The sequence below is a fragment of the Triturus cristatus genome, chromosome 7 (assembly GCF_964204655.1).
Source record: "Triturus cristatus chromosome 7, aTriCri1.1, whole genome shotgun sequence".
Classification (NCBI taxonomy): Eukaryota; Metazoa; Chordata; class Amphibia; order Caudata; family Salamandridae; genus Triturus; species Triturus cristatus.
This window is the reverse complement of record NC_140590.1, coordinates 727,704,073-727,718,297: the sequence shown is the minus strand read 5'-3', so window position 1 is coordinate 727,718,297 and position 14,225 is coordinate 727,704,073. Positions and strand designations below refer to the sequence as shown.

The following is a 14,225-nucleotide window of genomic DNA, read 5'->3' as shown; positions in this document are numbered from 1 at the left end:
CGTCTCCCCTCCCAAAAACCTTTGCATGGCTCCTGATAAGAAACTGTGACTGTCCTACAACATCGGCCCAAGCCCCGTTTCTTCAAACAGACAGACTTGAACGAGTGTCAGTGAAAAGTGAAGATACACAACCCATGGGGTACTTACTGTATAGGACAGCCGCATATCACAGAACACAGAGTCCCCCATGCCCCCTGCGGACAGAGGCAGTTCCAGTCCTGGCCGGCTTCCCTGGCGGTCCCGGCAGCGCTCCCTCTGCACGCCCCGCAGGCGCTACATTGGAACCCGAGGAATCAAAATCCACTGCGTTTGGTCCCACGCGACGCTCCTCCAACGAGAAGCTGCGAACTCAATAGGTTAATCCTCCTGACTAATTAGCCTTCACGAGCCGGGAGCGGATCAAGGCTTGGACGCCGCCGGCTGCAATTGTGCCTGCAAGCCCCCTCTGCATTTCCAAGAGGCGAGGCGGGGAAAGAAAGGAAGGAAGGAAATAATAAATACAGTCTCAGCGCTGCACCTGTACGCTTATGTGTTGAATGGCACATTTAAACATGGCAACAGAAACAAGGCACAACAAAAATAAATGTATTGTGTGAAACTAGAGGACGAATGCAGTCATCGCAAATGAAACCAGTCAAGACGAAACAAAACACGCGGCTGTAATTATGAGGGAAGGAAGAACCGCCAAACACGAACCCGGAGACCACGGCGCTGGTGGGCAGCCATGTGTTTACTTTCGCATCGCGCTTTCACTTTAAGTGAAAGCGCGATGCGAAGCTAAACATGTGGCTGCCTTTGCCAAAGCTGAGTGAGAATAAAAAAGTGAGTGGGGACAAACAAATGAAGCAGAGAGTGTCACGCCGCCAGTAAAAGATCAAATCCCGGTGGGCGTGGCCAAAAGGAGACAAGGCGGCAACAAGGAGGGACTAAGAAGCCTCCTTTACAATGAGAAGCCTACGTTTTGCATGCAACATGACGAGAACCAATTAGAAATATGGGCGGGGCTTCAACTCCACCTCCGAGAGCTTCGGAATCTGAATTGATTCCAAGAAGCTCTCGAATGCCGAGAGCAGCACATGCGCTGCTTTCAACAGTCGAGACCTAAAAAACATTTAGGAGCACATTTGCTTGCTAGCTACTAAGTACTCAGTTATAAATTTTGCAATACAATTATTTAAGTCAAGAACAAATTCTGTTTGTACCCCTCATCTATCTTTCATTTAAATAATCTTGAATCAGAAGTTCAATCAATCAGATTTTCTCCTTTTAGTATACAGTATATCCATACCCAATTCTTATACATGCTTGAAATTATTCTGTTCCAATATTTGAAATTGAGATCATATCCAATTCGATTGAAATATCCTGATATATGAGAAGAATTATTTAGCAACGTCTGCTGCTTTTTCAAGGCATTAAAATGGCCAATATGCACACCTTCAAGAAACCACAATAATCAAAGTAATAGAGTGTTCATGGCCTATTTATCGGAGATGAGAGCAACAGAAATATATAGAGGAAAAAAGAAAATAATAACATATTGAAAGAGAGAGAGAGATACTAGCAGCACGGCAGAGCACAACAGCAATGCAAAAAGAGAGAAAGTAAAAGTAAAGAGAGAAAAAGACAAAGAATCCAAAATAGTAAGAGAGTGAAGGAGAGGACAATAGAGATGCATAAAGACAGAGAGTAATAAACAAACAGAGAAAAATGAGAGAGACAGACAAACCAAGAGACAGAGCGGGACAATGATAGAAGCAAAAACAAACAAGCATTTGCAATGCATTAGGTCTCGCATTTACGCGAGTGTGAGCTATTGACATTGCAAATAACAATGCCTATTGGCATTGTCATTTACAATACCAATAGCTTTAACTCGTGTAACTGCGAGACCTATTGCATTGCAAATGCTTGTTGATGTAAGAGGCAGCCCTTAGAAAGCTTAGCTAGCTAGGGAAGCGCAGCTTGCCTTCTGCGATGAAAGAAAGGTAAACAAGGGACTCACGCTGGGAGCCTGTGATTTATTTCAGAAGGGCCTGGTATGAAAAAGAAAGTTTAAAAAAAAGTGTTAATGGACAGGAATAAACAGGCCTGTTAATAACAAGGCTGCTTTCCATTACGGGATGCCTGATTTCATTCATCGATCCAAGCAGGTAAGACGCAGTATAATAATTAGTGCGTGTTTTCAACCAAATGGAGAAAACGGGAGAGGATGTGGTCTCACGGCTAGACTGCCGACTTTGGAGCTGGGAAACCAAGGTTCGAGAATGGGGTTGACTCCACATCCGGTGATTCTGGGCAAATCACTTAATATCCCATGCCTACTAAATAATGAATGTGTCCTTGTGTAACAATAACTGGTGCTCCTATAAAGTGCTCCAATACCTTCAGGCCGAGTTCCATTATATAAATCTGCAAAAAAAATAATAATAATTTCAACCGAATCAAACATGCGCGTTTGTGACTCAGTTTTAAAGTTGAAGTGGAGCAGATAATTCGGGGCAGCAAACGACAGCTGCAAAAGATTACAGGTGACAGACCGACCTAATGCGACCCACAGCTAGGGCTCAGGGTGCGTAAAGGAAACAAGGCACTAACTAGGGTAGGACCTCTGTGATTCCTGTAGATGAATCAAGCATGGATCCTGCTGAAAAGGAGAGGGAACTTTGATTTATAGGAGAAACCGTAGGGGCGACTTGGCTGGTCTAGTTATACTTTCTATACTCTGTCAGCTGTCTCACAACGAGCCCCAGGAGGAGGGGGAGGCTGTGCAATCCCCCTCCTTTCTTTTTTAAATTTTCAGCGCGAACCGTGGATCCAGCAGCACTTCAGCTGAATATTTTTTGGGGGCCCTGCGGGTTCCTGTGGGACCCCCACACCCTCAGGAGGCCTAGTGGATCAGGGTGTTTCTACCCTGCCCCCTTTTCTTTTTTTGCAAAAACTTTTCTGTGACTCGATTCAAGCTGAGCCACAAGATGGCTTCCAACACTTCCTGGTTTGAATTGTTGGCAGCCAATTAGATCTCAGCACAAGATCGGGCGGTATCGCATATACCCTGCGTCCCTATATATATAATTGGAATTTTTTTAAATAACTCCACAACTACTGAACGGATTTACACCAAATTCAGTGGCGGACGGCACCGTTCGGGGGTGGCGGGGCAGGTGTGAGGTATAAAAAAATAAAAATAACTTACCTAATCGCCGCCATGTCTCTCCTCCATGTCAGGACTCCACCGAACAGGAAGCACCCAGGCTCCCCTGACTAATCACAACTTGCAGCGCTGTGATTGGTAAGCACATAGGCTCCCCTGACGAACCGCACCGCTGCAATGCAGCGTTGTGATTGGTCTGAGTGCCGTGGTTCGGCACTCAGATGGAGACTGTGGGCCTGGGCATTTTGCAGCCTGTATGGAGAACATTCATAGTGCGCATGACTGTTTGGGCCGCCCCATAAGGCCAGCCAAACAGTCATTGCACACTAGGAGCGGGCAAACCACTCCTTCCTTACCCTGCTCTGAGAGCAGATCAGCCATCCACGCAAAGCAGCACAGAAACTGTGTTATTATCATTTTATGTTTCCTTTATTTACACTGCTTAAAAGCAGAGGGTGATGCTCCTCCGCCTTAGCGGAAGAGCTGCCTCTGACAATATCACAAACAGGCACTTCCCTGATCCGACATCTACCTTTCTGCCAAATTTGGTGTCATTCTGTTCAGCCGTTTGGTCTGTAGCCGTGTATCAATAATATGGAAAGTAACACAGGGAAAATGCATTTTGGGGGCTCTCCTCCCTTTTCTCAGCCTCCCGCTTGAAGGAGCACCACAAAACTTTCAAGACAGCAGCTGAAGTGAGTGTCAAACTAGCTTTAAAAATTTCGGGAAAATTAATCAAACGATGCCAAAGTTATTGGCAAATGAAAAAAACGCTCTTCCTATAGAAACTACATCCTAATTCTAACTACCTACTGGCTTAGGTAATATTGGTGTAGGTAAGAATGTCAGGTGACATTGGTACTGCCAAGTCACACCTAAACTCCATGTAGGATAATGACAGTCCTCCTGCCATCTCTGCTGCTGCCAAAGAAAAACAAAATTAATTTTCGATTTGTCTAAGACACTTTAATACCATTCCAATGTCATGTGTATGTCCATCAAAGTTCAAGATGAGGCAGCAGGATAAATAAACAATATCATCCCAGCCGTATGGAGGGTAAGTATTTTTTTTTGCGGAAACACAAAACTTGTGCCCTATCAAAACATGTACTCCTGGCTTCCAATGTGTGGACGGAGCCATAGCCCCTCTCTAGTGATGGCTACATAATTGTGTGAAAGCTGCACAGTCAATCTACACCATATAAAGAATGTGTCCCTGTGCAATGAAACTGGTGCTCATGTCAAGCGTCCAATAAGGTTTGCTGGAGGGGGGGGGGGGGGGGTGACACTTGTTCCACTTAAGTTAAAGCAGGGCAACAGGGCTAACTAAGGGGACGTTGTGAATTTGCTGGGTGGGTAATTAATAGAAGGCAATGGAATTTAACTATATTTCGAGTATGGTAAAGTTCCGGCTGGAGAACGCTAAATTATACCACCATAGGTACTGGGCCTGTTGGAACGGCGAAGCGGCCACACACAGGTATGATGGGGGTGAATGAGTAGGTGTGACAAAAATCGGTCCATATAGACTGTTAACTAGCATACCTCACAGTTTAAAGACTAATGCCTTGCAGTCCTCGTTTCAAAGACATTTAAATGAGTGCTTGATAAACAAACGTCTTGACGTGCCTTCTTTGGAGCACAAAAACATCCGAGGTTTGCAACTTTGTAAAAAGGTGGGCGGTGCAGGTTTGGGGGGAGGGGGCTGGCTGCAAAACAGACGACATGCTTGCTGCCCGGGAGGTCGGACGCTCACCGGGCAGGTGTGTGGGCGCAGAGGCCGCGGCGCGTCGTGCGCGCAGGTGCGAGGTTCCTGCCCTCATGTGCAGCCCCTGAGCCCTGATTAAGGGCCGTGAGAGGGGGCGGCCACAGAGCACAGACCCAGCCCGCAGTATCCAACCGCCACCATGCAGCGGGGAATGAAGAAGTACTTCGGGCAGAAGTCCCTCAACGAGGTGACCATGGACGACTTCCTCGGCTCTCTGGGGCTGTACCGCAAGCTGACCACCAAGGACGCCTCGTGCCTCTTCCGGGCCGTCTCAGAACAGGTGAGTGCCCGCCCGCGCCATGGCCCTGCAGCGCTGGGAGGGGGGGCGCATGCATGCGGGGCGCGGGCTGCAACGCCAGTGCATTTAATAACACTGCCTTCCTTCGTTTTTTTTTGTATAGAGGAGTGCTGAGGTTTCGGGGAGAGAGCCAAGTTTAAGTCTATAGATATTGGTTTTAGTTTGTTCCTGATGTACTTATTTGGGGGAGCGGGGCGGAGGGGGGAGGCGCAAATTCTTAATAATGCAGTGAATTCTCCGTGAGGCCTTTTTACAGTAAAATGAAAGTGAAAATGAAAAGTTAAAATAATGTTTTGCGTAGCCAATGCTTGCAGCGGAAAAGTAATTTTGTTTTTCAACTCTTTATCACTTATATATTATTATACGGACATCGCGCTGGTAGTGTTCACACCTCTCAGTATTTTCGGAAAAGCAGGGTCGGCAGCGGCGAGGTGTGTGTGCGCGCGCGTGTGTCTGTGTGTGTGCGCGTCCACAGACCCCGACCCCAATCGCTGCGCGTGCCCCGGTCTGTCTCCCTTGAGAGGCATCTCGGCGACAATAGGTCTCGAGAGCGAGACCTAAAAAGCAAGTGGAGGAAGATAAAAAGATGGGAAAACACGCATACAAAGTAGGAGAGAAAGAGCTAAACAGAGAGAGGCAGAAAGGAAAACACATATAGACAAATGCAATATACCAAGTGAAAATACAAGAAACAATCTAAAAAAAAAGAGAATAGGTGAAAAAGCAAGAACAAAGTAAACACATTGACAAACTTGCACAGAACAAAAAACACAAAGGTCACAAACAATATACAATCAAAAACAACAACACAGCTTTAAATCCAAATAAAGCTACAGAAACATATGGAAAAACAAGAAAAAAGTACAAAAATACAAACAATTGATGAAACTGGCACCATGAAACCCCAACAACTTCAAAACCAATATGAAGACCACAAAATAAATGTGATTTAGATTGTCCATTAAAAGCACAAAACAATGAATATACAACAGAATGAAGAAGTATATACAAGGAAGATTATAAATAAAATTAGAGTATATTTATTAAAAAAATATAATAATAATAATATAATAATAAACACATTGGAAGAGTGACAATGAAACTAGAAATACAGCATTAAATTAATGATACAACCACAAACACAGCAGCAAAAAACAATTGAAACAAATCACAAAGCAAACCTTCAATAAAAAATAATGTGAAAAACCATCAGCTATTGTTAAAAAAAGAATAAATGCGGTGAGGTCATCAGTGGCATCATAAGTGATGCCCATAACGGTGTCTCTCGTAATGTCATCAATAACGTGATGTCTGTTGTAATAGACTGAGCAATGGCAAATGTTCATGGTGCTATGTGTTTGAGCCAGAAGAATAAGTTACCAACCTTTGGCAATGCTCTTTCTGGTGGTTTCTCTAAATAATTGCAGATTCCTCAACTTTTGAATATCTCCAGAGGCCAGAATGGATCTGGAGAATTTTAAAGCAATGTTTCTTGTCGCCAGTAGGTAGCTTGTGGTGGCTCTGCATGATTCTGTACTGCTCCAAAGGTGATGCAGCAGAGCTGCTTATACGCACTACTCCTGTGTACTGACATCCGTTTCTTAACCCTTCTCCTTCCGCACTGGTCGATGCAGAGCACTTCAAAGAAATTGCAGGTGACACTGTGCCATGGCAGATTCATGAGGGCTTTGTTGAGTGGCAACAGTAGCTTAACCAAAAGAGGAAAAGTCTGGTTGAAGAACCTCACTTAACAAGTCTTGCGCCTTTATTTCAACAGTAGGCATCTGTAAATGTAGTACTTCTGCTGCCCTTCGCAAAGGAAAGGGCAATTTTGTCCACGGGTTGCCTATGTGGAGTGTCCAGTTCAGTCTTCAGAGACATATCTAACCCACTGGCATTTAGTAAATCCTGGTACAGTCTATTAATGGCATAATGAGGAGGAAGTAGGTTGTCCATCTCCTCCTCCTCCTCATCATCATCATGTGTGGTGGAAAACATTTTGCATGGGGTCCAGTCCTGCTTAGTTTTTCCTCTCTTATGGCACTTCTTTGACTTACCAGAAGACTGATTCGGACCAAGACTTCACTTGGAATGGCTCTATGAGCAAGATCGCGGCCCCATGACTTGGAGTAGAAGCAGGATTTGTGTTGACCACATATTTTCGGTGACAGACTTTTACCTCATTGTCTCGGATCACCTTTAGGTGCACCAATGCACATTTATTGCATAATTTCAAGCAGTGATGAGAGCCCAAGTACCAAAGACATGCCACGCAGTCATGACTGATATCTGCTTACTGCAGTTTTTGGCCCGCTTGAATCCTGTTGTTTTTAAGGAGACATTGTCCTTGAAACACCGTCTGGGGTAAATTTTGAAGTAGTCAGAAGACGGACAAAGCTGGGAGCAAAGCTCCGGATCTGCGTCGAAGGGTGCGGAAAGAAAAGAACGAAGGAGTGGCACTAACATGAGGCTTCACTGCGTCACTTCTGGGACAGTACGAAATCAACACGGAGCCACACGACACCACATACCTTCATGCAGGAGCTTGCAGTAAAATTCCCTAGATTCAGTCTGGCATCTGGAGAAATTCTAAAGGCGAGGAATCCATCAGAACCATAAATCAGATTCTAACTGAGCTTTTTTTCAGTAAAATATTTAGAAGTCAGTGGACCTGTTATATGGTTGTGTGTTGTATTGCTTCTGCACTCCACTTTTATCCAAATTCAATGGCTGCCCCTTGGCCACTTGAAAACTCACCGCTTCTGCTGTATCTCAAAGTATTCACTCCGCCGCTGTACCCGCAGTGCTTCCCTCTCCTGCGAGGTGGATTCACATTTATAGTAATGCAAGAGAAATGGCCAAACCTCCCCACGGATAGAGACATCAATCCCACCAAAGAAGATAGCCTGGGGGTGAGAAATAAGTTGTATTACAAAAAGGATATAGGAGGAAGGATAAGAACATTCCATGGTCCCTGATTGTCTGATATCCCCACACACAATATGTAAACCTAAGTGTGTTAGGTTGCCACCCTACAGTCAAAACAAATCAAAATCATACTGCATAAAATTGTAGCCATGAAGTGAGTGAGCATGGAGATGGTACCTACCACCATGAACAAGCATATGCCACTGAGTCCTAAAAGAATATGCTTGCACAACTGCAGAGTTCTGAAGAATTATATAGTGGTGCGAGTTTTATGTCTTCATATGCCAGGGATTCCCTGAAGCTTCATTTACATTTTTAGGTCTTGTATACTAGACCGTACAAGCTGTCTGGTTGCAAACACCTATTGTGGGCTTGAATCAAAAGTTGGTCGCACTCTGCTCGTCACACCAGCAAGTTGCCCCAAGGAACTGTGGTCAATGTAGTGGCGACGGCGAGTACACCTATGCCACGGTGTATGTAGAAAAGTATGTGTCGCATTAGCCATCCCTGGACACGTGTTTCGAGGTAGTTGCCTCTCGTCAGCAGGGAGCAGGTCAGTGTAAAGGGGTGCCGCGTGGACTGCCAAAATGTAATTAAAACAGGTAGAGTACCTCTCATGGCGCGCAGGTGCAGGTCCAAGGCTCGTCAGCCCGTTGGCTCAAGGGAGCCGTAATAAATGAATCAAAAGTTGGTCGCACTCTGCTCGTCACACCAGCAAGTTGCCCCAAGGAACTGTGGTCAATGTAGTGGCGACGGCGAGTACGCCTATGCCACGGTGTATGTAGAAAAGTATGTGTCGCATTAGCCATCCCTGGACACGTGTTTCGAGGTAGTTGCCTCTCGTCAGCAGGGAGCAGGTCAGTGTAAAGGAGTGTCGCGTGGACTGCCAAAATGTAATTAAAACAGGTAGAGTACCTCTCATGGCGCGCAGGTGTAGGTCCAAGGCTCGTCAGCCTATTGTGGGCTTACCAACGACTTACAGTGGGCCTACAGCCTGGACATTGCTTACCACTGGTTGGATTTATTGTCACTGTCATTTATTTCCTTCTTATGCAATAGCTTGCCTTTCTCTTCTGGTGATTGTCCCTTCACTGGTGCATACATTGCCTCTTGACCATCCATTTAATTGGCTGGCTTGTATCTTTCGGCTGCTCATTTAAGAGAATTCTTTAATATTTGTAGTTAATCAGTCGATGAGTGCATGTTTTTTGCAGTTCTCGTCCTCATGTTCTTCGCCCCTGCCAAATATTCACTGCATGTTCCATGCTGCTCTGTCTGTCATGTGCTGCTGACTTGTGCGTTTCTCTCCCCATCTCCCCAAGCTGCGCTATCCCTTATATGCTTCTCCCACGACATCTTCGTGCTCTCTCCCAGTGTGCCACTTTTACCCACCTCCCTCCACTCTGCTATATTTTTATATTATCCCCTGCCCTCTCCTCTGTTAAATCCCCTATGGTCCACATTTTATACAGCATTCCTATGTTAGGGATGTAAGTCCTTAATGGCAACAATTATTGTTCTTTAGTCATCACTGAATGAAAATCACATGATTGTGGCCGCATATTGTATTGAATAGGATACGCGCACTTCCCTAATAGAATAGGATGCCTGCACATAAGGAGGTCAGGTAGCTTTCAAGGTTCTGATGAGTTGCCATAAATCCTTAGGGGCTGTATGGGCAAGAAACCCATTGACCACTTTGTGAGAAGATAAGGAACATTATTCTCCTGCATATTCCCTCTTCTTTGTAATCCTTTACATAGGCCCCAATAATAAATTAAGAAAATAGGGTCTCCACACCTCTCACCAATTTACCTCCATATTTCTACATAGCATCTAATTTCCTCCAGCTTACATTTCTGAGGTAATAGGGTCATTATATTGCAACCACTGATGCTATTAGTCACAAAAGATCTCTAGCAAAGAGCTCCCTTGAGGGATCTGCTCGGCATTTCAGCACTTGCCCACTGAGGAGCACAACCCGATGATGAAGCATGCCACCTTTTGGTGGGTGAGGGCTTGTACTTTGAGAAGTTAACACTTTCACAGACCAAACAGAGTTGAGATACCGAATATAGTAACCTGGATCCAAATTCAGAATGGTATACTTCATTGGTTATTGGTTGATGACAACCCGACAGCCTCCCCTTGTTGGATGGCAGGAAGGCCTTCAGAGCTAGACAAATAGGCTTCAACTTCAGCAGACTGATGTGGAGCCAGCCTTGTTCCAGAGACAAGAGTCCCCTGATCTTTACTTCCCCCAGAGGACTTCCTCAGCCCTGCAGAGACTCGTCTGTCACCACTGTCAGCTGTAGATGGGGAAGGGAGTGTCCCTGGACCAACTACATTTGAGCAGCTACCACTGCAGATATTGAGCCATCATCTCTGGGAACTGGAAGTCATCAGCCAGATTGCCATGGTCCTGTGCCCAGTGGATCTTTGCAGAGCACGCATGTGCCACCTGGCATAGCTGACAAGAAGGATGCAGGAGGCTAAGAGACCAAGAAGCTTCAGAGCTGCTCTCCCTGTGATCCAGGACCAAAACCTGAAATGTCAGAATCATAGACCAAAAGTCCTGAACTCTTTACAGCGGTGAGGAAGTCTTGAACTCCAATGTGTCCAAGAGTGCCCCAATAAATGGAAGTCTCTGTGAAGAAGTCTGATGGGACTTCAGCTCGTTGATAGTGAACCCCAGGGATGCCAAGAGGTCCGCTGTCATCCAGAGGTGGTCCATGACTAAATGTGACAAACCCGTCGTCAACAGCCAGTTGTTGAGGTACATCAAAACTGGACTCCTGAGCTCTGAAGATGACCAGCGATCATCGCCATCAGTTTCGCCAGCACCTGAGAGGCATTGATGAGGCCAAAGTGGAGGAAGACCAGCTTTAAATGCTCCTGGCCTACTTGAACCTCAGATAACATCTGGGTGACTCCAGAACAGGTATATGAAATTACACGTCCTGCAGGTCCAATTCCCTATGTTTAGCAATCTGTCATTAACTCTGAGACATCCCCAGGAGTAAACCATAGGGGGCTCATGAAGTGGAATGAGGGGGCTTTTGTTAAATTTGAGGATCAAGAGTGCCTGTACCCCTACTTCAGCCATGGTGGGTCGGGTCAGATCTGATAAGATGCAACTAAAAGTTGGCAAATTGATTTGGTCCTGTGTCTGCATCAGTGAGGGGGCCACAGCAACTCTGCATCAATGGTATATGCAGCACTGAGGGAGCCACTGGACTCCATTGGCTTCCTTGGTGCTGCATATCATGTTGATGTCTTATGTTTGAAAAGTCATGCATGCCTTTTCGCTCAACCCCCTCCCCATGCAAATTTAGAAGTAGGCCCCTCTATTGTGTGCACAGTTGCGTCTTTTTACTGTTTACCCCCCCCCTCTTCCTTATTGCCCACTCTACCTCTATGGCAAATTAGGCCACCAAGTGTTTGGCGAGCGTGACTGACATGCCTACCCCCTCCTTCATTCGCACTGCTATCGCTTCGAGCCTCCGAGGGAGTAAGTTGTCGATTCCACCAGCTATCCACACTAAGAATTTTGCGCTCAAGGCAACTGCCTCTGTGGCCCTGCTCACGCTACGCTACTGGATCGATCTTTTCTGAACTTTTGTCTTTCGAGGGTAACCTATGCCTTGGCAATCCTTACCATTCCTTGAAAGCCACCCTGCATGATACATCGTGATAACGAGGACAGGCGAGTGTAGACAACTATAGGAGATGGGCTGAGCAGAACAAGGCTGATGATATATCGGACCTGACTAATAGGTACAAATATAAAAATCTGTTGGATATTTAGATTAAGCACAACATGTACATGTACAAAATATTCTGCATACGTTGTTTGTTTACTAGGAACATGGGAAATTGGTGCTTTTGTTAAAGGATGAGGCCCAAGGCATAAGAAAGGCCTGCAGTTCCATGCTAGAAAAATAAATAGAACAACATGAGCTCCAGCTATACTCGCATACTGCGCTCTCTCTGGCTTCTCTCTTCTCTGAAGATCCTCGCCCCGCGTGGCCTGCCTGCCCGCCTACCTACCTGGCTTCTTGTACCGGCAGCGCCCGGGGCAAACACCAGAGCACCATAGGAAGTGCGCCATGGCGGACGCGCGCACCAGGATTGGCACGTGCCGCACGCTCACCTTGCGCAGCTTATACTCCTCTTCCACCTGGCCGGACTCATTCAGGTGCCGCAGCCAGACGGACACGTCCAGTCTCTTGTACATGTTTTCCTCCGGGTGAGACTCCGAGGAAGGCAGGTTGGGGCGCCGGATAGAAAACTGCATGCACGTCTTCTCATCCGTCACCTGCTGTTGGGGGCAAGAGAGAAAGGGGTGATAAAACCAAGGCACCGAGGCTGCAGGCACAATTTCCTCAAGAATTTGGGCACCATGTTAAAGGGCACTGTACACTTCACCATGCATTTACATTATACTCGTTAGCCAAATCTGTTATCACTCCTCACCCTCAGCACACCTACCCATATACGGGAAGAAACAAACCACCACCTTTCACCCTTCACTTTAACAAAGAAGGTGGCGTTTATATTGCAGGACATTATAGGAAAGCGTTCTTACAACAGATTACGTTGCAATGGTTCGTGGTGCACGCGCATGCAGTGTAATCTTAACGATTTTAGGGGCTGAAATTAGTAGGAAATGGGTAATGAAATTCAAATTCGTTCTATAGGGGGCACCCAAAACGTGTTTTTCCCGGCCCCTCCTCCTCTCCTCCCCCCATAGATTGAATTTTAATGTAATTACCCATTTTCTGCTAATTTCAGCGTGCACGATCCCAAAAAATACTACATTACATTTCAACTGGGTCACACAAAACAGTTGAAATGCGTCTTGCCCCAGATCCCAAAAATCCTTAATATGACCAAGGGTAGAAAGACAGAGTTAAAAGGTAGTGGTAGGCAGAGATGGTTAACAGTTTAGCAAGATAAACAGAATAGACAGATCAAATAGAGAGAATGTTCCCTTTCCCAGTGGGACCCCAGGAAGGTGGGGGCCCTGTGCAACTGCCCACTTTACCCATGCATTTAAAATGTCTCTGTGCTCATGTGGAAAGAAAAAGTGAGCAGGACAAAATCTCGCTGCCTCTAGCAGCAACAGCACTACACCCAATATCTTGCCACAACCTCTAGTTGTTGAGGACTCTTCAAAAAGTGAGCTTATAAGAGGGATATGCAAGAGATGGGAAAATCCTAAATCTGAAGGCAGCAAGGTCATGAGGAGAGATTAGAACTTGCCAGGATACAGGAGGGAGAGACAAGTAGGAGAAGAGCAAACAAAATGCTATGGAATGGCTAGGCACAGTCATATTATCAATGATCGCTTTTTTGTTACTTTTAGAATAGTTTGGAAACACCAGGGTGACCAGCAATCCAAGTCCAAGGAATAAAGCAGATGGGGATGAGAATAGAGAAAGCAGTGATGTAAGATATTGTGGATGTCACCCCCTAAAGGCTTCACATTTCCATGCATGTCACTTATGGGCTGTATCTGAGACACCAGTAGCATTTTTTTTAATAACATCTTTTTATTAGGCACATGGTAAATCAAAGCAGGCATGTACACCACAATAATCACACATCGGTACAGCTAGTGTAGACAATACCCTACAATCTCAGACAGGTTCCCTGATAATGTTACAAGACACTCCTAGACTGGTGGAGGTCAGATGTAGGCTCGGTGATATCTCCAGCCCTGGAGGACAGCCCAGTGGGGGTGGCATACAGACTACCTCTGTAAACTTTCCATTTGCCCTAGGTCTTTTCCCACTTTTCAGGGCAACCCCAGATTTCATATAACACCCCCTCCAAAACCATTAACCATTCCATGTCTTTTCCAGTCTCTGAGGCGTGGTGCAATTTTGCCACAGCTCAGCAGTAACAATGAAGAAGATACAGAACTTCTCAACATTCTATAGTATATAGTCCATGAGCACAGAGCCATCATCCTTCTTTGTTGCTGCTGCTCACACAGATAAGTACCTCTTTCATTCATGCTTATTCAGTGCGTGTGTTCGCTTGATTTTGACTACTTATCGCATACCTGGGTC

At 45.7% G+C, this 14,225-nt stretch overlaps 1 protein-coding gene across 4 annotated transcripts in view; it reads right to left on the bottom strand.

Annotated features, from left to right (window-relative positions):
- TBC1D16 (TBC1 domain family member 16) overlaps positions 1-14,225 on the bottom strand; it is a 966,933-nt gene that overhangs the window by 230,555 nt on the left and 722,153 nt on the right. For all 4 annotated transcript variants that reach the window (XM_085617442.1, XM_085617440.1, XM_085617439.1 and 1 more), the window contains exons 6-7: positions 12,302-12,469; positions 7,978-8,126 (exon numbers count right to left, since the gene is read on the bottom strand). In XM_085617442.1, coding sequence (XP_085473568.1) covers positions 7,978-8,126; positions 12,302-12,469 — 317 coding nt within the window. The remainder of the gene's footprint in view (positions 1-7,977; positions 8,127-12,301; positions 12,470-14,225) is intronic.